This window comes from Cetorhinus maximus, chromosome 34, assembly GCF_964194155.1.
Source record: "Cetorhinus maximus chromosome 34, sCetMax3.hap1.1, whole genome shotgun sequence".
Classification (NCBI taxonomy): domain Eukaryota; kingdom Metazoa; phylum Chordata; class Chondrichthyes; order Lamniformes; family Cetorhinidae; genus Cetorhinus; species Cetorhinus maximus.
This window is the reverse complement of record NC_135912.1, coordinates 2,355,037-2,376,817: the sequence shown is the minus strand read 5'-3', so window position 1 is coordinate 2,376,817 and position 21,781 is coordinate 2,355,037. Positions and strand designations below refer to the sequence as shown.

Here is a 21,781-nt window from a genome sequence, read left to right as displayed (position 1 = left end):
ATGCTAACTCCAATTTGATCTTACAGTGTTGCTTATTCACCATCCCCAAACATTATATTATATTGAAAAATAAGTAGAAACAGAAAATGCTGGAAAAACCCGGCAGGTCTCGGCTGCATCTGTGGAGAGAGACACAGAGTTAACGTTTTGAGTCCATATGACTCTTCTTCTGAAGAAGGGTCATACGGACTTGAAACATTAACTCTGTGTCTCTCTCCACAGATGCTGCCGGACCTGCCGGGTTTTTCCAGCATTTTCTGTTTTTATTTCAGATTTGCAGCATCCGCAGTATTTTGCTATGACCTATTTTTTTTCCCAGGAAGTACAGATTCTGTCCCTCACTTGCCCTGTGACCACTCTGACCTGATCCTAGATGGTTCTGTCACTTCTCCCTCCTACCTGTGATCTGCCCAGATCTGCTGGCTCCTGACTGTGAGCTACCATCCTGGCCCTGACCGTCCTGTGGCTCTCCACCATTTTCCCAGTTTCAATTAGATTACCGCTTTGCAATCATTCCACCATCTCTAAACCTGTCAATATAATTCACTACCAGGTATCTATGCCTGTTGTGTTATGCCTGTATATGTTAATGTCTGCATAGGTTGCCATCACTCACTGTGTACCCCACTCGCAGATATTTTTATTGTATATAGAACTCACTTCCAAGTATCCATTAATCCATCCATAACTCACTCCCAGATATCCATTAATCCACATAATTCAACCCCAGATATCTATTATTCCATAATAACTCACTCCCAGATATCCATTATTCTGTCCATAACTCAACCCCATATATCCATTAGTCCACATAACTCAACCCCAGATATCCATTATTCTGTCCATAACTCAACCCCATATATCCCATTAGTCCACATAACTCAACCCCAGATATCTATTATTCTGTCCATAACTCACTCCCATATATCCATTAATCATAACTCAACCTCAGATATCCAATATTCCATATATTACTCACTCCCAGATATCCAATATTCCATACATAACTCACCCCCAGCAATCCATTATTCCATATATAACTCACCCCCAGCTAGCCATTATTCTATATATAACTCAGCCCCAGCAATCCATTATTCCATATATAACTCACCCCCAGCTAGCCATTATTCTATTTATAACTCACCCCCAGCAATCCATTATTCCATATATAACTCACCCCCAGCTATCCATTATTCCATATATAACTCACCCCCAGCTATCCATTATTCCATATATAACTCACCCCCAGCTATCCATTATTCCATATATAACTCACCCCCAGCAATCCATTATTCCATATATAACTCACCCCCAGCAATCCATTATTCCATATATAACTCACCCCCAGCTATCCATTATTCCATATATAACTCACCCCTAGCTATCCATTATTCCATATATAACTCACCCCCAGCAATCCATTATTCCATATATATCTCACCCCTAGCTATCCATTATTCCATATATAAGTCACCCCCAGCTATCCATTATTCCATACATAACTCACCCCTAGCTATCCATTATTCCATATATAACTCACTCCTAGCTATCCATTATTCCATATATAACTCACCCCCAGCTATCCATTATTCTATATATAACTCAATCCTAGATGTCCATTATCCTATATCTAACTGAATCCCAGACATCCATTTCCTTTTATCAGAAAATGGGGAGTGGACAATAAAGCACAAACCAGCAAAGAAGAACATTAACAGCCACTTCACAGTGGATGATATCGAGTACCAGGAGATTATCTTCTTCCTGATCATCCAGAGGAAACCGCTGTTCTACGTCATTAACATCATTATTCCCTGTGTTCTCATCTCTTCACTGGTAGTTCTGGTCTATTTCCTTCCAGCACAAGGTAAGGAGCTAAATGGTTTACCTGGACATACAAATTTGTTGGGCAGGAAAAGATTGGCTAGGCCATCAAACCTGCCTCACATCAGCCAGGGTTTCAGATCCTCTTTCTTCCTGGCTGTGTGGGAGTTTTCGGGGAATTTCTCAGGATCTGGTTTCAACTGTGATGCCATCCCAGGATGGAGTAGCCAAATCCTTTCCCAGCCTACCGGCTCCCCTTCCCCCACTGGCCAGTGGCTGGTTTTCTGGTTGATGCTCTGTTCCATGATAAAACAGTGCCTTCAGGAGAGATTGGGAGAAAGTTTGGGAGGTTTAAGGGAGGAAGAAGATATCTTTCTTTCCTAGGGACTATTCTTAAAAAGTCAACCAGTGTTGATTGTATCATTAGGAAGAAAGGGATGGCGTTGTAAGCAGTGCCTGAATTAATATAAGTACAGATGAAGCAATGAACCAGGTTTGATTTAGTCCCATTACATAATGAGATCCAAATTTTCTCCTCTTCCTCCTCCAATGATGTTGTCAGCACTTAGACTCATAAGACATTTACAGCACAAAAGGAAGCCATTCGGCCCATCATGTCCGCACCGGTCAACAAAGACCTGACTTCACTAATCCCATTTTCCAGCGCTTGGCCCATAGCCCTGGAGGCTATGGCAATGCAAGTGAATATCTAAACACTTCTTAAATATTACGAGAGTTTCTGACTCAGCCACCCTTTCAGGCAGTGAGTTCCAGACTCCCACCACCCTCTGGGTGAAACAATTTCTCCTCCACTCCCCTCTTAGCCTTCTACCTCTTATCTTAAATCTATGCCCCCTGGTTATTGACCCCTCTACTAATGGAGAAGGCGCCTTCCTATCCACCCTATCTATGCCGCTCAATCCTATACACCTCTATCAGCCTTCGCTGCTCCAAGGAAAACAACCCCAGCCTATCGAATCTTTCCTCATAGCTCAGACCCTCCAGCCCAGGCAGCATCCTGGTAAATCTCCTCTGCACTCTCTCCAGTGCAATCACCTCCTTCCTATAATGTGGTGACCAGAACTGCACAGGTCACATAGGACAGGTGGAGGCCATTCAGCCCCTCTAGCCTATTCCACCATTCAATGGCTGACCTATATCTCAAATTTATTTATCCACCTCAGCTTTACGTCCATCACAATTCTTACCCAGACAAAAATCTATTCATCCCAGTCTTCTAATTTCCAATAGCCAGCCAGCGTTCATCTTTTTTCGTGGGAGGGGGTGGTGGGGAGGTGGTTCCAGATTTTTAAATGTTTCTGTCTATTCCCTTTTGTTCCCCATCCAACACCAAGTTCTTGACCTGTCCAGGGAGAGTTACAATAGCACAATGTAGAATAAATGCTCCTTCCACCATCTGAACAGAGAAAGGCTGCCTCGTGCAAGGATGTACAAGTTCTAATCACAGTCCATTCGTCGAGCCCTCAGAGCTCTGGTGTGGGAGCCAATGAAGGTAAAGTGACCAGTCTGGAACTGGACAGTCCAGTTTCCAAGATAACCTTGAGGAATGAAAGCTGCACATATCTCTGAGTGGGCCCGTTCTCAGTTCAATCATTTAGGAAAGAGGTTATGTTCATGCACTTCGAAGATCCTTATTTTAAATGATTCATCCTCCCCTCCCTAGTGAAAGTCCTAGTTGAACAAAGGGACACAGATATGTGTTTGAATGTAAGAGATTCAAGGTGGAGAGCCGGAGAAACGATTTAACTCAGTGTGTTGTGAGGATGTAGAATTCACTGTGGGAGATAGTGGCTGAAGCAGATGCCATGTTAACTTTTAAGAACACATTAGTTAGGTGGCCAAAGAAAAGGAGGATGAAGGAACATGGAGACAGGGTAGGGGCACATGCATGAAATCCTGGTGAAAAATAAGTAAAAAGTATCATGTCAAATTAAACTTTCCTTTATTTTATCCATTTACAGCTGGGTGTCAAAAATGTACGCTTTCCATGTCTGTCCTGCTGGCCCAGACCATCTTTCTGTTTCTGATTGCACAGAAGGTTCCAGAAACATCATTGAATGTCCCACTCATTGGAAAGTAAGTGATGTAGGTCTCATTTTTCAGCTATAGCAAGTTGTTAGGATTGGAATCCTGTTCAACACTCCTGCCCACCCCCTAACCCGTCCACACCCCCAACCCCCCCACCTACTTCCTTCCCCAAAGTTCAAAGGGCACGGTTTGGTGCAGTATAGGCCATGGACCAAAAGATTCAGGGTTTGATTTCTAATCTACACTGACAGCCAACCTCAGTCTTTGCAGCTCCAGGAGAGTAAGGGGAGAATAAACAGCCAGGGTTCAATCTCTTAATCCTATTGGAAAATGCATGTAAATGAGCTTAAAGCAAGGTCAGCTTTAAACTGACAGTAATATTGGGATTTTAAGAAGAGGAAAAGGGCTTTCAGTCCCTCGAGCTGCTCCATTATTCAGTTAGATCATGGCTGATCTCCACCATTGCTCTATACTCCTTCATAAGACCATAAGACATAGGAGCAGAAATTAGGCCATTCGGTCCATCGAGTCTGCTCCACCATTCAATCATGGCTGATAAGTATCTCAACCCCATTCTCCCGCCTTCTCCCCGTAACCTTTGATCCCTTTACCAATCAAGAACCTATCTATCTCGCTCTTAAATACACTCAATGACCTGGCCCTCCACAGCCTTCTGTGGCAATGAATTCTATAGATTCACCACTCTCTGGCTAAAGAAGTTTCTCCTCATCTCTGTTCTAAAAGGTCTTCCCTTTACTCTGAGGCTGTGCCCTCGGGTCCTAGTCTCTCCTACTAATGGAAACATCTTCCCCACGTCCACTCTATCCAGGCCTTTCAGTATTCTGTAAGTTTCAGTCAGATCCAATCAGATCTTAACCTTAATACTCTTAACCAACATAAATCTATTAATTTCAATTTTGAAAGTTCCACTTGCCCTCCAACATCCACAGCCTTTTGGGGGACAGAATTCCAAATTACCACAACAAAAACAACTTGCGTTTTTATTGCGACTTTAACGTGATAAAGCATCCCAAGGCACTTCAGGTTTTGGCAGATAGAAAGATATTAAGACTGACAAGCTAAAACTTGGTCAAAGTGGTAGGTTTTAAGGAGCATCACAAAAGGGGGAAGAGAGAGGTGGAGAGGTTTAGGGAGGGAATTCAGGAGCTTAAGGCCCAGGCAGCTGGAGGCACAGCCGTCAATGGTGGAGCGATTAAAATCAGGAACACCCCACAAGAGTGTTAGGGAAGGAAACAGTTAACTGTCAAGCAGTGTTTAAGTGAGCAATTGTAAGTTAACAAGCTAAGTACTTCATTTGGCGTATATAAAGGGAAAACAGGTCAGGCAATGTGTCTGTGGAGTTTTGTGTGATCAGGATAAAACTCTGTTGGGAGAAGTCAAGTCTTGGCCTCTGTCTTTGTTATCAAGCAGCTATTAGAATTTAACAGAGGCCAGAATTGAAGGAGTGCAGAGAGCTCGTAGATTTGAAGTGCTAGAGGAGGTTAAAATACATTTGAACATACAAATTAGGGGGAGTAGGCCATTCGGCCCCTCGAGCCTGCTCTGCCATTTGATAAGATCATAGATGATCTGATTGTGGCCTCTGCTTCCCTGTCTGTCCCCTATATCCTTTGCCTCACTTGGCAGTCAAAAATCTAACTCAGCCTTAAAAATACCCCTGCCTCCGAGACAGGGAGGGGCTGCAAGGCCATGGGGAGGTTGACAATCTCACCATGTTATAAAGCTGAATCTGGTGACCTTGGAGCTAACACCAGAAAGATGACTCTGCAAAGCTGTTGCAGTTGTGAGATTCTAACAGGATAGGGAACCTGCCACCCTGATCCTCTCTTAATGCCCTCTGAAGTGACATGGTAAGCCACTCAGTGGTACTGCAAAGCAGATTGTGAGGGTAGGGAGCGGGCAAACTTATACCCTTCCATTCTGTAACCTAGCACTTTTGGAGGAGATGACAAATTGTTTTCATTGCAGACTTTACAATAAAGTCAATGTCTCAAAGGGAAAGACAACTGCTCAGTTTCCACTGCCTAGCTTTTTAAGAACTTATTAATAGTCTCAACTCTGTACAGTATCAGTCATTGGGAAAGAGCTGCTGATACAAACTGGAATCACTCACCAATGTAAGCAGAATGGCAATGATCTTAAACTTGGTGTTGATATACATGGTGTACCCCATGAGTAAGTCCAGATAGTGAGCGTCAGCGTGAGTGGACTTTGGGGAGGGGCGGGGAGGAGAATTTTTAAAAATTATTCATTTACAGCGCGTGGGCGTCGCTGGCTGGGCCAGCATTTATTGCCCAGCCCTAATTGCCCCTTGAGAAGGTGGTGGTGAGCTGCCTTCTTGAACCGCTGCAGTTCCTGTGGTGTAGGTACACCCACAGTGCTGTTAGGGGGTGGTGGGGGGTGGGGAGTTCCAGGATTCCGCCAATGTCTTCCTGCCCCCTGATAGAAGCACACATTGGAAACCTGGCTGATTCCCTCCGTCCTAGAGCAGAGGAACCAGGATTAATTGTAATAATAGCACTCTCCCTTTGAGCCAGAAGGTTGTGGATTCCAGTGCCACTCCAAGGATTTGAACACAAAATTCAGGATGATATTTCAGTGCCCAGTATTGGGGGAGTGCTGCACTGTCTGACATGCCATCTATCGGATGAAATGTTAAACCTCTCTGGTGGATGTAAAAGATGCCCTGGCATTATTTCAAAGAAGAGCAGGGGAGATCTTCCTGATATCCTGCTCAATATTTATCCTTCAACCAATATCAAACTTCTTTTACCCAGGGGGTGGCGAGAATGTAGAGCTCACTATCACGGGGTTTGTTCGAGGTGAATAGTTTTGGTCCCCTTGTCTAAGGAAACATATACTGGCATTGGAGGCAGTCCAGAGAACGTTCATTTGAACACACAACCTAGTTTGATCTCATCCTTGTCCGATATCCGTAGAGGAGTCACAGTGGTTCGGAGCCGCTATCTCATCCATAGTTGATAGTGTCATGACCCTCCCCTCCAATAATGTTGTGCAAAGTGTCACAGATCATCCGACTGATTTTGTTGGAAAAAAGTAAAGACTTGCATTTATGTAACACTTTTCATGGTTGCTGGTCGTCTCAAAAGAGCTTCACAGCCAATAAGGTAGTTTTTGGAGCGTGTTTACTGTTGTCATGTAGGAAACCAATTTGCGCACAGCAAGCTCCCACAAACAGCAATGTGGTGACTGGATAGTTTGTTTTTGTTGCAGATATTTAATATTTGTGATGATTGTCTGTACATCGATCGTAACAAACTGCGTCATCGTCCTAAATGTTTCCCTGAGGACACCAAACACCCACAGCATGTCTGAGAAGATCAAACATGTAAGCGATTTTGCAATCATTTTCCCCAAAGAATTATGACGGGAGGTTTTCACACATCCTTCTCGCCAAGTGTTAATTGTTCTGCATATTCAACTTTTTTAAGTGTTAGTCTTCTTCATCCTCACAAGGGGCCGATGTCTAACCTTCAGAGCTGATTCATTCATGCAGCCACCTCCTACCACGATAAGACTGATCCACATTCTAATTCTGTGGTAGGAGAGGGTCATGAAGATTCCTCTCTTCTGCCCCCTCCCCTCTGGGTGTAAATCCTGATTTACAGCCAAAAGAAAGAAAAGGGTATGTAGATTTGTGTAAAGTACCTAAGAATCTCACCGCATAGAGGAGGCCATTTGGTCCAACTTTGCAAAGAGCTATCATAAGAACATAAGAAATAGGAACAGGAGTAGACCATTCAGCCCTTCGAGCCTGCTCCGCAATTCAATAAGATCATGGCTGATCTTCTTGTTTTTCGATTTTCACGTTTCCATCTAACCCCAATAACCTTTGATTCCCTTGCCGAACAAGAATTATCTACCTCTGCCTTAAAAATATCCAATGATCCCACCTCCACCACCTTCTGAGGTAGAGGATTCCAAAGTCGCACAACCCTCAGAGAAAAAATTTCTCCTCATCTCTGACCTAAAACGTCAACCCTAATTTTAAAACAGTGCCCCATAGTTCTGGACTCACCCACAAGAGGAAACGTCCTTTCCACGTCCGTCTTGTCAAGGTCGTTCAGGACCTTGTATACTTCAATCAAATCACCCCTCACTCTTCTAAACTCCAGTGGAAACAAGCCCAGTCTGTCCAACCTTGGCTCATAAGACAACCCACTCATTGTAGGTATCAATCTAGTAAACCTCCTTTGAACCGCTTCCAATGCATTCACATCCTTCCTTAAATAAGGAGACCAAAACTGAACACAGTTTTTGAGATGTGGTCTCACCAATGCCCTGTATAACTAACTGAAGCATAACATCCTTACTTTTATGTTTAATCCCTCTCATAACAAAGGATAGCATTCTATTAGCCTTCTTAATTACTAGCTCTCCCTGCTTACTAACTTTTTGTGACTCATGTACTAGGACACCTAGATCCCTCTGCACCTCAGAATTATGCAGCCATTCTCCATTTAAGTAGTACTCTGCTTTTTTGTTCTTCCTGCCAAAGTGAACAACATCACATTTTCCCCACGTTAAGCTTCATTTGCCAGATCTTTGCCCACTCACTCAACCTGTCTATATCCATCTGCAAACTCCTCATGTCCTCTTCAAAACATACTTTCCTATCTTTGTGTCATCTGCAAATTTAGCTACCATGTCTTCACTCCCCTCATCTAAGTCATTGATGTAAATTGTAAAAAGTTGAGGCCCCAGTATAGACCCCTGTGGGACTCCACTCGTCACATCCTGCCAATCAGAAAAAGACACATTTATGCATACCCTCTGCTTTCTGCCAGCCAGCCAATCTTCAGTCCAGGCTAATATGCTATCCACTACACCATGTGCTTTTGTTTTCCATAATAATCTTTGATGTGGCACCTTATCAAATGCCTTCTGGAAATCCAAGTACAGTACATCTACAGGCTCCCCTTTATCCACTGCTCATGTTACTCCCTCAGAAAACGCCAATAAATTGGTTAAATCTGATTTTCCTTTCACAAAACTGACTCTTCCCAATTGCCTTGAGCTCTTCTAAGCTCCCAACTATAACCTCCTTAATGATCGATTCTAATAATTTCCCAACGACAGATGTGAAGCTAACTGGCCTATAATTTCTTGTTTTCTGCCTCCCTCCGTTCTTGAATAGAGCGGTTATATTTGCTACTTTCCAATCTGATGGAAGCTTTCCAGAATCTAGTGAATTTTGGAGAATTAACACCACTTAAGACCCTAGGGTGTAGTCCATTGGGACCCGGAGACTTGCCAGCCGGCAGCTCCATCAATTTGCTCAGTATTATAAATGTATTATAAAGTGATTTCAATTTCACCAAGTTCCTCTCTCCCTTTCACCTCCTGATTCGCAGCTATTACTGGGACTAGCCAACTAGCGTCATTGTTCCTGTTCTTAACCCCTGTAAATTTGCTCCCTTCATGTATTTATCCAATTCCCTTTTGAAAGTTACTATTGAACCTGCTTCAATCGCTCTTCCAGGCATTTTATTCCAGATCACAACAACTTGCTGCATATAAAAAAAACTGCTCATCTCCCCTCCACTTAACCTATCTATTTCTGTTTGTAGCCTCCTTATGTCCTCTTCACAACTTACTTTCCTACCTATCTTTATGTCATCAGCAAATTTGGCAAAGATCCCTTCAAACCCTTCATCCAAGTCATTTATATAAATTGTAAACAGTTGAGGTCCCAGCACTGATCCCTGTGGCACGCCACTTGTTACATCTTGCCAACCTGAAAAAGACCCATTTATGCCTGCTCTCTGCTACCTGTTAGTCAGCCAATCTTCTATCCATGCCAATATGTTATCCTCTATACCATGAGCTTTTATTTTCCACAATAACCTTTGATGTGGCACTTTATCAAATGCCTTCTGGAAATCTAGGTACAGTACATCCACCAGTTTCCCTTTATCTCCAGCACATGTCACTTCCTCAAAGAATTCCAATAAGTTGGTTAAACAAGATTTCCCTTTCACAAAACCATGTTGACTCTGCCTGATGACCTTGAGCCTATCCAAGTGCCCTGCTATAGCTTCTTTAATAATAGCTTCTAACATTTTCCTTACAACAGATGTTAAGCTAACTGGCCTGTAGTTTCCTGCTTTTTGTCTCCCTTCCTTTTTGAATAATGGAGTTACATTTGCTATCTTCCAGTCTAATGGGACCCTCCCCAAATCTAGGGAGTTTTGGAAAATTAAAACCAATGCATCAACTATCTCATTAGACACTTCTTTTAAGACCCTAGGATGAAGTCCATCAGGATCTGGGCTCTTGTCAGCCCGCAGCTCCAACAATTTATTCAGTATCACTTCTCTGTGGCTGTAATTTTCCTGACTTCCTTCCCCACTTTCATTTCCTGGTTTATAGCTGCTTCTGGGATATTACTTGTATCCGCTATAATGTATCCTCTATAGCATATAGCATTGTGTTTTAGACATCCCACTTTAACATGTGCAGCTGTCTCTGCGAACCTCAGATGTGCGAAAATGGTGGGGACCGGGTTCAGGGGCCGGGACTTCTGGATCCAGGCCTCCACAGTCATTTTTGCAAAGATGGAGAGGCTCTTCGAAAATTTAGGCCTACGACTCTGGTTATAAAAAGCAGGTCAGAGACTGGGAATCCTATGGCGAGTAACTCACCTCCTGACACCTCAAAGCTTGTCCACCATCTACAAGACACAAGTCAGGAGTGTGATGGAATACTCTTCGCTTGCCTGAATGAGTGCAGCTCCAACAACACTCAAGAAGCTCAACACCATCCAGGACAAAGCAGCCCACTAGAACAGCACCCCATCCACCAACTTAAACATTCATTCTCTCAACCACCGATGCACAGTAGCAGCAGTGTGTACCATATACAAGATGCACTGCAGCAACTCACTCAGGCTCCTTTAGCAGCACCTTCCAAACCCGCAACCTCAACCACCTAGAAGGACAAAGGCATCAGATGCGTGGAAACACCACCATCTGCAAGTTCCCCTCCAAGACCATCCTAATTTGGAACTATATGGTCGTTCTTTCACTGTCGCTGGGTCAAATTCCTGGAACTCCCTCCCTAACAGCGCTGTGGATGTACCTACACCACATGGACTGCAGCAGTTCAAGGAGGCAGCTCACCACCACCTTCTCAAGGGCAACCAGGGATGGGCAATAATACTTGTCTAGCCAGTGATGCCCACCACCCATGAAAGAATAAAAAAAGATTTGTGTACCATACATCCCCAAATCTCCCCTTTCCTGCAACTCCATTGGCTACAAGGCCATGTAGTTATTTCACCAGGGTTCTCCAGATGGCCTAGGTGTGGGCCAAAGACTAGGATGATCTCATGTTTAATCACATATTTGTTAGATTGGCGGGTGGGGTAGAATGGGAAATGTAGCCAAGATTCTCATTCTTGATCACTAACCCATGACTCCATGGTGGAAACTGTGTCTCAACGTATGGCGAGATCAGAATTCAACGCATCTGACAAAATATTCACTCACCTACAGTTGTGCAAGGTGTTTGGGCAAGAGTATTGGAATATTGGAACAGTACCCCAAGGAGAGTCAAGCTGAGGCGGAGGAAGTAGATGGTAAAGGCTGGTTGAGGGCTTAAAGGTTTTTGGCTACACTGTCTCAGTCAATGGCGAGCTGCTTATGATTCTCTGGTGGACCTCAGTGAATTTCAGACTTTACTTGCAGGTGTTCCTGGAATTCCTGCCTCAATATCTGGGCATGCACTTGGAGTCTTCCGAGGATTCCTGGGACATACCGCAACCGAGACGCAGGAGCTCATTTGGGATTATGATAAAAGCGGAGGAATATATTCTCAAAAAACCACGGAGTGAACTGATGTTTGAAAGACAGCGAGACAGACATGGGCTGAAGAGGGTGAACAAGACGACTGCAGGTAAGATGCGAGGTGTGAGCCTTCAGATTTTAGATTCTCAGATCTACACCTTACAGAGATCATCCAGTATCATGGAGTGACGTCAGGAAGCATTTCTTCACACAAATGGTAGTGAAATTCTGGAACTCACTCACCTAAAAAAGATGTTGGGACTTGGGGTCAACTGAATATCTCAAAACAATGGTTGATGTATTTTTGTTAGGTAAGCGTATTAAGGGTTATGTAAGCAAATTGGGCTGATGGGATTGAGGAACAGATCAGGCATGATCTCACTGAATAGCGGAAAACAGGCTCGAGGTGCCAAATAGCCTCCTCCAGTTTCTATGAAACTAGGAAGTCACTAACAAAACTGTCAGCTAGTAAATAAAGTAATGGTGATATTAGATTATTTTAGTGACATCCTGTCCAAGGCCAGAGTCTTAGGCAGTGTCCGGTTTGAATGGTCCAATATGAAATGATAGGGAATTATGGCCATGGACTGTACTAAGTGATGAGTTCTCTATTGTGGTCATGTCACCCTGTACAGTTGCTGGGGGAACTATAGGAGTTCTATTACAAGATAATTTTAATATTGACTGTTTGCTCATTAGCATGGCTATTCCAGCATTGCATTCCCTTGCTTTCTGGAGTAGAAGAGTGACCTTAACCAAAACCCAAATCTGGGCCGTATGCCTCCAGTTGCAAAGAACAGCAACGCTTCTCCAGAGACACAGGTAAAGGAGAGGATGCTGTAAATGGCCTCTTGGTCATATAATGGACACCTTTGTGCTGCACTGGGGTAACGTTCACTTTTCTCCACCTGGTCCATGAACGATAGGCGTGAATGAAATGACAAAGTAGTGGTGGCGGAACAGGCTTGAAGGGCTAAACAAATGACTTACTCCAGTTCCCATACTCGTATATGGGTTTGTTTGAAGGGAGACTACAGCAGGGCAAAACATTTGAAGGGAAAATGGATCAAGTTACCTAAACTTACATTTGGTGCCTTCAACCTAGCGGAACATCCCAAGGCGTTTCATGGAATATAATCAGGCAAAGAAGTGACACTGAGCCAAAAGAAAACCGGTGACCAAAAGCTTGGTCAAAGGAGGAGGAAGGCACAGAGATTCGGGTAGGGAATTCCAGAACCTAGGGCTTCAGCTGCTGAAGGAATGGCTGCCAATGCTGGGATGAAGGAAGTGGAGATTGCACAAGAAGCCAGAATTGGAGGAGTGTGGAGTTCTTGGGAGGATTGTAGGGATGGATGATGTTACAGAGATAGGGAGTAGTGAGGACATTAAGGGATTTGACCACAAAGGATAAGAACTTCAAAATCACTATTGGTGGAGCAGGAGCCAATATAGGTTAGGGAGCATAGGGGACAATGGTGAACGAGACCTAGTATGATTTTTGTATAGAGGCGGTAGATCTAATGCAGTAAGTGCACGTTCAATTGTGCAGTTTAGTTGAGACTAGGGAGATGGGTCTGGTGGTGCAGTGTCATGAGGCAGCAATGCATTTTGCCACAAAATGGTAGGACTTCTGCTTAAAATTCCAACCATGCAGACTTCCTAGGCATGTGTTGCTATGAAGTTTCATACCAGTAAGACATGGTTAGCATTGGCCACCTTGCTCCCCCTAGCAGATGCGTACCAGGAGACCAACAGAAAGGAGCTATACCGCAAGATAATTATATATGGAACAAAAGTATGGGTTTCCCTGCAAATATTGACACATTCCTGGGGACCCCTGTAGAAACTGTTACACTCCCAGGAACCCCTGTAAATATTGACATACTACTGGGGTGCCATTGCAAATATAAACACACTCCCTGAGAGTTCCTGCAGTTATTGTAATACTCTCAGAGACCTCCTGTAAATACCAACACACTCGCGGGGACTTCCTGAAAATATCAGTAAACTCCCAGGGACATCCTCAAAATATTGACACACTCCCTGCAAATATCACTACATTCCCAGAGTAAACCCTGCAAAGTCTGACCTCCCCATCACCCCGAAAATACTGACACGCTCTTGGAGATTCTCTGTCTTGTTCTCCAGAAGGCAGTGTTAGCTAATTAAAGGAAATAAGTGATATTATTGCAGAAAACAATTTCCATTGGTGTGGAGAAAGGGAACGAACACAGTACAATATCTAATGAGGGGTAGAGAGAAATTTGTCATCTTTTGGGGACTTGCTGCTGGGATTCCTTATGTTCTTGGTAACGCAGCTCGGAAACTTCTAAAATATGTCAAGGCAGTTCAGTGCAAGCAGTCCATTCTTTAAAAACAAATCATATGTTATCCTTTGTAACCTAATGTCTAGCAAGAGGTGAAGGACCACATGGAAAACTGCCAAAATGAGAGAACTTTAGGAAATTTCTCCTTGTTCTCAAACATAATCAAGATATCAATCTGTTAGCAGTTTTACGTCATTTGCTACACATGCCAGTCAGTAAATATTGTTTGAATCACTATTATTAGGACTATTATTAGGTCCCAATAGCTTAGCGATGTGCTATTGAGTTAGACAGACTGCTAAGATTCAACTGCTGGCCTGTGTCGAGCTAGATCCTGGTGTTAGCTGTGGCTCAGTGCTTCTCTTGTTTCCGACTCAGGAAGTTGTAGGCTTAAGTACCTTTCTAGGCTAAAACTCTGAGTGTAGTGCTGAGGGAGTGCAGCACTGGGAGTACTGCCTTTCAGATGAGATGTTAAACTGCGGCCCACTCAGGCAGATGTAAAACATCCCAAGGGAGTATTTTGAAGATAAGCAGGCGAGTTCTGCCCAGTGTAGTACACTTGTGCCTCAAATAATAGCACCACAACAGACGATCTGGTCATTATCACATTGCTGTTTGAGGGAGCTTGTTGTGGATGAATTACCAGCTGTTCTTTCTACATTACAACAGTGACTACACTTCAAAAAGTATTTCATTGGTTTCAATGTCTGAGAAATGTGTTATAATTGATCAAAGCGAGCCTAGAGGGAGAGAAAATGTCAGCCATAGCTTAGAGCCCTGCAGAGAAAGAGAGAAGAGGGTAAATGCAAGTGTACACATATCAGGTGAGGATAAGATATGGCTCAACTAGGACATCCTTTCCTCTCTCCCAAAAAACCCTGCACAACCCAATGTCCAAGTCACCGCAGTTCCTCCAACCTTGGTTGAACACAAGAAATAGCAGGAGTAGACCATATGGCCTATTGAACCTGCTCCATCATTCAATACGATCATGGCTGACCTTGGGCTCCATTTTCCCACCCACTCCCCATATCCCTTGATTCCCTGAGGGGCCCAAAACCAGTCTATCCCAGCCTTAAATATATTCAACGATGGAGCATCCACAACCCTCTGGAGTAGAGAATTCCAAGGATTCACAACCCATTGAGTGAAGTAATTTCTCTGCATCTTAGTCCTAAATGATTGGCCCCCTTATCCTGAGACTGTGCCCCTGTGTTTTAGAATCTCTAAGCCTGTCAGGCCCCTTCAGAATATTATACATTTCAATGAGATTGCCTCACATTCTTCTAAGCTCTAGAGAATACAAGGCCAATTTGCTCAGCCTTGCATCATAGGACAACCCCCCTTACCGCAGAGGCCAAAGTAAATCTCCGCTGTACCACCTCCAGTGCAAGCATATGACCAGTGGAGTAAACCTAATGAGCCTCTAAGATGGCTCTAGACTCTACTCCACTTGTACGTTGGCCCAGAATTTGTTGGAGTGGAGCATACTGTTAGTTCAAGCTTTTCCCTTACCCTTCAGCTCGAAATTATGCGCCACGAATTACTCTAAATGCAAGCTGATAATTCCCAGCAATTTGATGGACCATCATCACTCATGCGGCAAATTATGGGGAGGAGGGAAGAACAAGAGGGGGAAAAATGTGAGTTTTAATCTGTGATTTTGAATAAATAATGTTCCTTGTATTTCCATATCGCTCAGGCACAGACATTGACGTCGGAACCACGGTTGACCTGTACAGAAACCTGGCTCACTTCGCCCCAGAGATAAAGACCTGCGTTGACGCCTGCAACTTTATTGCCAAAAGCACGAAGGAACAGAACGATTTTGGTTCTGTGAGTATATGTAGGGTTGGAAATGGGTTACAAGATTGTAATTGTGGGTTCAAGTCCCACTACAGAGACGTGAGCAGAAAATCTGGGCTGATGCTCTCAGTGCACGTACTGAGGGATGCTGCACTGTTGGATGTGCCATCTTTCAGGTGAGCTGTTAAACTGAGGTCCTGTTAGCCTGCTGAAATTCCCTCCCTAAACCTCCCCGCTTCTCTACTTCTTTCTCCTCCTTTGAGATGCCCCTGAAAACGTATCTCTTTGACCTGTCCTAATAGCTCCTTACGTGGTTCGGTGTCAAATTGATGAAACTTCTATGACATTTCCTGCGACGTCTGCCTACATCAAAGGTCTTATATAAATGCAAGTTATTGTTGTTGCTGTAATTCAATCCTGATGTGAATTTCCACATGATAGTCTGATGTCTCAAATGTGGTTTGAGACCTACACATATGTGCAGATACGACATTATTAGCAGTCATAAGGTCAACAAGGACTTGCATTTATATAGTGCCTTCCACAACCCAAGGGTGTCCCAATTACCAATGATGTAGTTTTGAAGTATTGTGATGCGAGGAGGACAGGAACATTATACTACATAATGTAGAATTCTGCTGTGATAGTGCCTGTTTAAGGCTACAAAGTCAAATTGATGTTAAGTAAGCACTGGGTGAGTTCAATAAAAAGCCTGCCGACTTTGTGGAATTAGTATTTTCAGTTCCTGGAGAGTTTGTCTGTAGGTTCGGAATGACTATCTTTATACTATTCCATCTAACCCTGCTGAAAAATGCACCAGCAATCTGCATCAGACACTACTTGATGTCTAAAGTGCAAGGGTCACCAGATAAGAAATGTGTGTATAAATAGACATTTCATATAACTAGATCAATGTGTTAGGGTTTAGTAGGTTTGCATTCACAGCTGGGTTCAGCTGAGTTGAAGCCCCTGCTGAATTTACAATCACACAATGTTTGTTCTGATCTTTCAGGAGAATGAAAACTGGATTCTGGTTGGAAAAGTTATCGACAAGGCTTGCTTCTGGATCGCACTTCTCCTCTTTTCCATTGGCACCGTGACCATCTTCCTCACTGGGCACTTTAACCTGGCACCAGAATTCCCTTTTGCAGGAGACCCCAGGAATTATACACCAGATTAATGTGCGTTGCACTTCAGGCCCAATACCTTCCTAATTCTAATTGGGAACCTCAAACGTTTTTTGATCTCTTTGCGTTTAATTTTTAATCCTTTAAAATAAACTCCTACACCTGTTCAGCAGCAGCAAGCCCCAGTGCAGCTCCTGGGTGGGCAAGAGAAAAAGATTTCCCTCCTCTTCTAATACCTTTGCTGATCTTGTTCTCTCTCTCAATTCAGAGGCAGCGATGTGTCTGAACTTTGCAACGCAGTAGGGTTGTTGGCTGGGGTGGGGGGATTTACACAGCCCTCCTCGATCACCTTTAAACACGCTGATTCTTTATCACATTTTGCACCAGCTCTGAAAAAAAGGGGAAAGCTTGTCTCCTCAGCTTACCCCTTGAAAATAAAATCAATTATTTATTTTACATTTGTCCACTTGTGTTTAACAGTTTAATTCTGAGTTAGTCATGGGTCGGTAAGCAGAGAACAGGTGCTTGCAGTTCTGTTGCCAAATCAGGAATATTTGTTCATCCATTAACTCAGGACTTTTACAGCTGGTATATACGGCAAGTGCTTTCCCTAAGCATGCTTGGTGTAATGGTACCAAAGAGATCAGTATGTTACTTTAGAAGAATGAGAGGGGATCTCATTGAGACGTATAAAATTCTGACAGGGCGGGACAGACTGGATGCAGGGATCATGTTTCCTCTGGCTGGGGGGATCTAGAACAAGGGGTCACAATCTCAGGATACAGGGTAGGCCATTCAGGACTCAGATGAGAAGAAACTTCTTCACTCAGAGGGTGGTGAACCTGTGGAATTCTCTACCACAGAGGCTGTGGAGGCCAAGTCACTGAATATATTTCAGAAGGAAATAGATTTCTAGACTCTAAAGGCATCAAGGGGTATGGGTAGAGAGCAGGAGAATGGCACTGAGAAAGAAGATCAGCCATGATCATATTGAATGGTGGAAAAGGCTCGAAGGGCTGAATGATCTACTCCTGCCCCTATTTTCTGTCTCTACTCTCAAGATAATTGTTTCAATGTTGCGCTTTTTGTGAAAATTACTTTCCATCGCTACTACCACCTCCACTTTGCCCCATCGAAGAAACATAAGAAAAGCAGAGGGTCAGTAAATAGATATCAATAATATAAACTATTTCCACTGGCAAGAGGGTTGGTAACCAGAGGACTCAGATTTTAGGTAATTGACAAAGGAATCAGAGGAGGAGGAGATGAGGATTTTTGTTTAGGCAATGATCTGGGTGCACATTGTGAAGAGCTGGTGGAAGCAGATTCAATAGCATCTTTCAAAGGTTGAGATTGGACATATATTTGAAAAGGAGCAATTTTCAGGGCTGTTGGAGAAGGAATAGGGAGAGTGGACTAATCAAAGAGCTGGCACAGGCACAATGCGCCTCCTTCTGGGTTCTATCATTCTGCAATTCTGTCCCCGAACAACTGAAAAAGTACTTTGTTTGGAAGAAACTTGACAAGCCAGTTGCCATGGATGGTTCCTGGTGAGTGATTCTATACCAGTCTCCCAGAACGTTCGGTCCCAGTGCCTGGCAGTGATGGAGCTAAAAGTTGTGGCTTATATAACCCACAGAGGTGTGAGTCTCCAATCCTGGCAAAAAAAGATCAGTTACACAGTTATATAACTTCAACAGATGTTAAGAGGACCCAAATAAGCACAATGGTGCCTACAGTTCAAGTGGACATAGTATGATGATTTTGTACACCCAGTATTATGAAAAGCCCCTTGAAAGCTCTGTGCTCCATAGAGTTTTATTCAGAGATCCAGGTGCATGAATTTTGTTTAAAGATTTATTATAATTATTTTATTTTATTATATGTAATAAAGATTTTAACAACCCACCCATTTTACTTATTTACCTGATGATAATATGATCAAAGATATGAAGGGTTTCGATAGAGTAGATAGTGAGAAACTGTTCCTGCTCTTCCATGAGTTGGCAGCCAGAAGATACAGATTTAAGATAATTGGCAAAAGAGCCACAGGGAGGTTTTCAAAAGGGCATTAGATGATTATTTGAATAGAGGGAATGTGCAGGAGTACAGGGAAATGGCAGGGCTATGGGACTAGTTCATTATGCTAATTTGGAGAGCTGGTGTAGACACGATGGGCCAAATGGCCTTTTGTGCTGTTAAAATTCTGTGATTCTGAGGTTCTGTGAGGTGAGCAGAAGTTTATTTTTTGAACACAGCAAGTTGTTGTGAAATGAAATGCACTGCCTGAAAGGGTGGTGGAAGCAGATTTAGTAGAAACTTTCAAAAGGGAATTGGATAAATGCTTAACTAAGAAAACTTTGCATTGCTATGGGGAAGGAGCAGGTGAACGGGCTTATTAAAGAGCAGGATAGACATGATGGGCTGAATGAGTCTAATAAGGGAAAGTTTTTTTTTTAAACTTTAAAATCTTGGGATATGCATGACACTGGCAGTGTAGCATTGTTGACCCTGGGCATTGCAATTCACCATGTAGTATGGGCCTGGAGTCCTGTGTAAGCCAGACTGGCAGGTGCCTTACCCTGAGGATATTAACGAATCAGTTCGGGTCCTACCACAGTCCTGGGGTTTTCATGATTCCTTTCTGGTGCCATCTTACAGATAGACAGATTTCGAAATTACTATGGTCGGATTTGAACTCACAACATTGTGGCTCTGCACTTTAGTCACTCGGCTAACTGGATCTTGTGGGGAAACATGAACAATTTAAAATTCAGTCAAAAACTTTAAGGGTTCCCCCCCCCCCCCCAATCAGCAAATCTTCAGGTTTTGGGATGTTAGTCGAAACTTGCATAGACACAACCATCAACCATCCATTAAAAGGTAACCAGTCAACATTGCAAAACCTGTCCCAAGCACCTCAGTAAGTTGAAAATAAAAACAATTCCGCAAGAGAACTTCCGTTATATGAGCATTTAGTTAAAACATTCTTTATTCCAACGATCCACATTTCTGTAGTTTTTTTTGATTCCGAGGTAAAGATTCTTTGATCAGGAACACCTGCTTATCTCTATGTAAGATCTTGCTTTCAATTGCGGGTATCAGAGGCGTACAAGGAAATTAACCCGATAAAATCAGATTTGGCACAGCTCTTATTACATAATTCAATAGAAATGAGAGCATTATGTCCTCTTGCTATCATTGGTCAGTGTTAGATCGCATTTACAAAAATAAAATCAGCTTTTCTATCACTGATGTAGCTGACTTATCGTTCCAATCTGTTTAATGTTCTGTTCAAAGCTCTGGGTGTTGGCTGGTCTGCTCGATATGCGCCTGGAATACTAGATGTTGTAGTTATATTGTAGAGAGTGCATGTTAGCTCCGGTGCCTCTGCCTGGTGTAGATCATAATCAGTGAATGAATTAATAACGTTGGCTGCTACCCTCTCCCCTGACAGTCTCCATGTTCTCTGTCTTTTGTAGGGGTTTTAGAGCCTTGCAAGCCCGTACACAATTTAAATCCATATTCCCATTTATTTACAATTATCGAAATCTGCAGGTTTTGGTGCCTGATCTAGGATTTAACCACCAACGAGACAATAGTGCTAAGAGCATCCTATCCAAAACTTAAAGTCTGGATAATGAAAAAAATTCGCACCTCCAGAGCAGACTCGCACTTTCTAAAACAACTTGCATTTATAAACGTTAACTGTGTTCCTCTCCGCAGATGCTGTCAGACCTGCTGAGTTTTTCCAGCTATTTTTGTTTTGGATTTCCAGCATCTGCAGTTTTTTGCTTTTATCTTAGTGTTTAATTGACTGCCACTTCTCTTCAAGGAATGCCTACCTTGAAGAAGTATTGCTCTTCTCTAGGACAGGATTTCGGTCTCTCTCTTTTGCCTTGTTCACCTTCAATCTCCACCTATCACTGGCCCTCTATCCAGTTCGACTTGTCCCGTCCCCCTCAACCAGCTTATATTTCACCTCTTTTCTATTTTTCCTTAGTTCTGTTGAAGAGTCATACGGACTCGAAACATTAACTGTGTTCCTCTCCGCAGATGCTGTCAGACCTGCTGAGTTTTTCCAGGTATTTTTTTTTTGCATTTATATAGCTCCTTTTGTGATTTCACAATTTTCCAAAGGGCTTCACAGCCAATGAAGTACTTTAAATGTAGTCCTGGTTGTAATGTAGTGAAATGGGACAGGCAATTTGCACATAGCCAAATTCCACAAACAGCAGCGTGATAATGACCAGTTGTGTTGCTGAAGGATAAATATTGGTCCCAGAACCCCAGAGGAATCTCCTCTGCTCCTTTTTGAAATTGTGCCATGGAATTTTTTTTAACCTCGGCCTTGGTTAAATATGTAGTACCAATCCTCCATCAAAATTTCAACAAACAGGGTAATTCTTTCTAAGGTAGGTAAGTAAGCTGGGAGGTGGAGCACTGATTACCATAGACTTCCCAGTTCTAAGCTACGACCCTGCTCTATGCTGAGGTAGTTGATCTTAACTAATCAAAGCTTGGTTAGACTACACTTAAGAGTACAGCATACAGTTCTAGTCGTTATTTTATAAAAAAACATGCAGGGACACTGGAGAGGGTGCAGAGAAGATTTACAAGGATGATACCAGAAATGTGTGAGTATACATATCAGGAGAGGATGAGCAAGCTAGGTCTCTTTTCTCTTGAATAAAGAAGTCTGAGTGTGGCCTAAGATGGGAGGAGCTTGGGTGGACAAAGCCCACTTCTTGCTTCCCATGCTGTGAGCAAGCACTCTGGACATAGGCAGTGAGAGGCAGGAGGAACAACTTTGACAGTC

At 43.1% G+C, this 21,781-nt stretch overlaps 1 protein-coding gene across 3 annotated transcripts in view; it reads left to right on the top strand.

The window, feature by feature from the left end:
* Positions 1–17,682, top strand: part of chrne (cholinergic receptor, nicotinic, epsilon) — a 45,204-nt gene extending 27,522 nt beyond the window's left edge. For all 3 annotated transcript variants that reach the window (XM_078533755.1, XM_078533756.1, XM_078533754.1), the window contains 6 exons: positions 1,667–1,867; positions 3,807–3,921; positions 7,129–7,243; positions 11,604–11,811; positions 15,732–15,865; positions 16,848–17,682. In XM_078533755.1, the coding sequence (XP_078389881.1) occupies positions 1,667–1,867; positions 3,807–3,921; positions 7,129–7,243; positions 11,604–11,811; positions 15,732–15,865; positions 16,848–17,015 (941 nt within the window). In that variant the 3' untranslated portion in view covers positions 17,016–17,682. The remainder of the gene's footprint in view (positions 1–1,666; positions 1,868–3,806; positions 3,922–7,128; positions 7,244–11,603; positions 11,812–15,731; positions 15,866–16,847) is intronic.
* Positions 17,683–21,781: the final 4,099 nt, after the last annotated feature.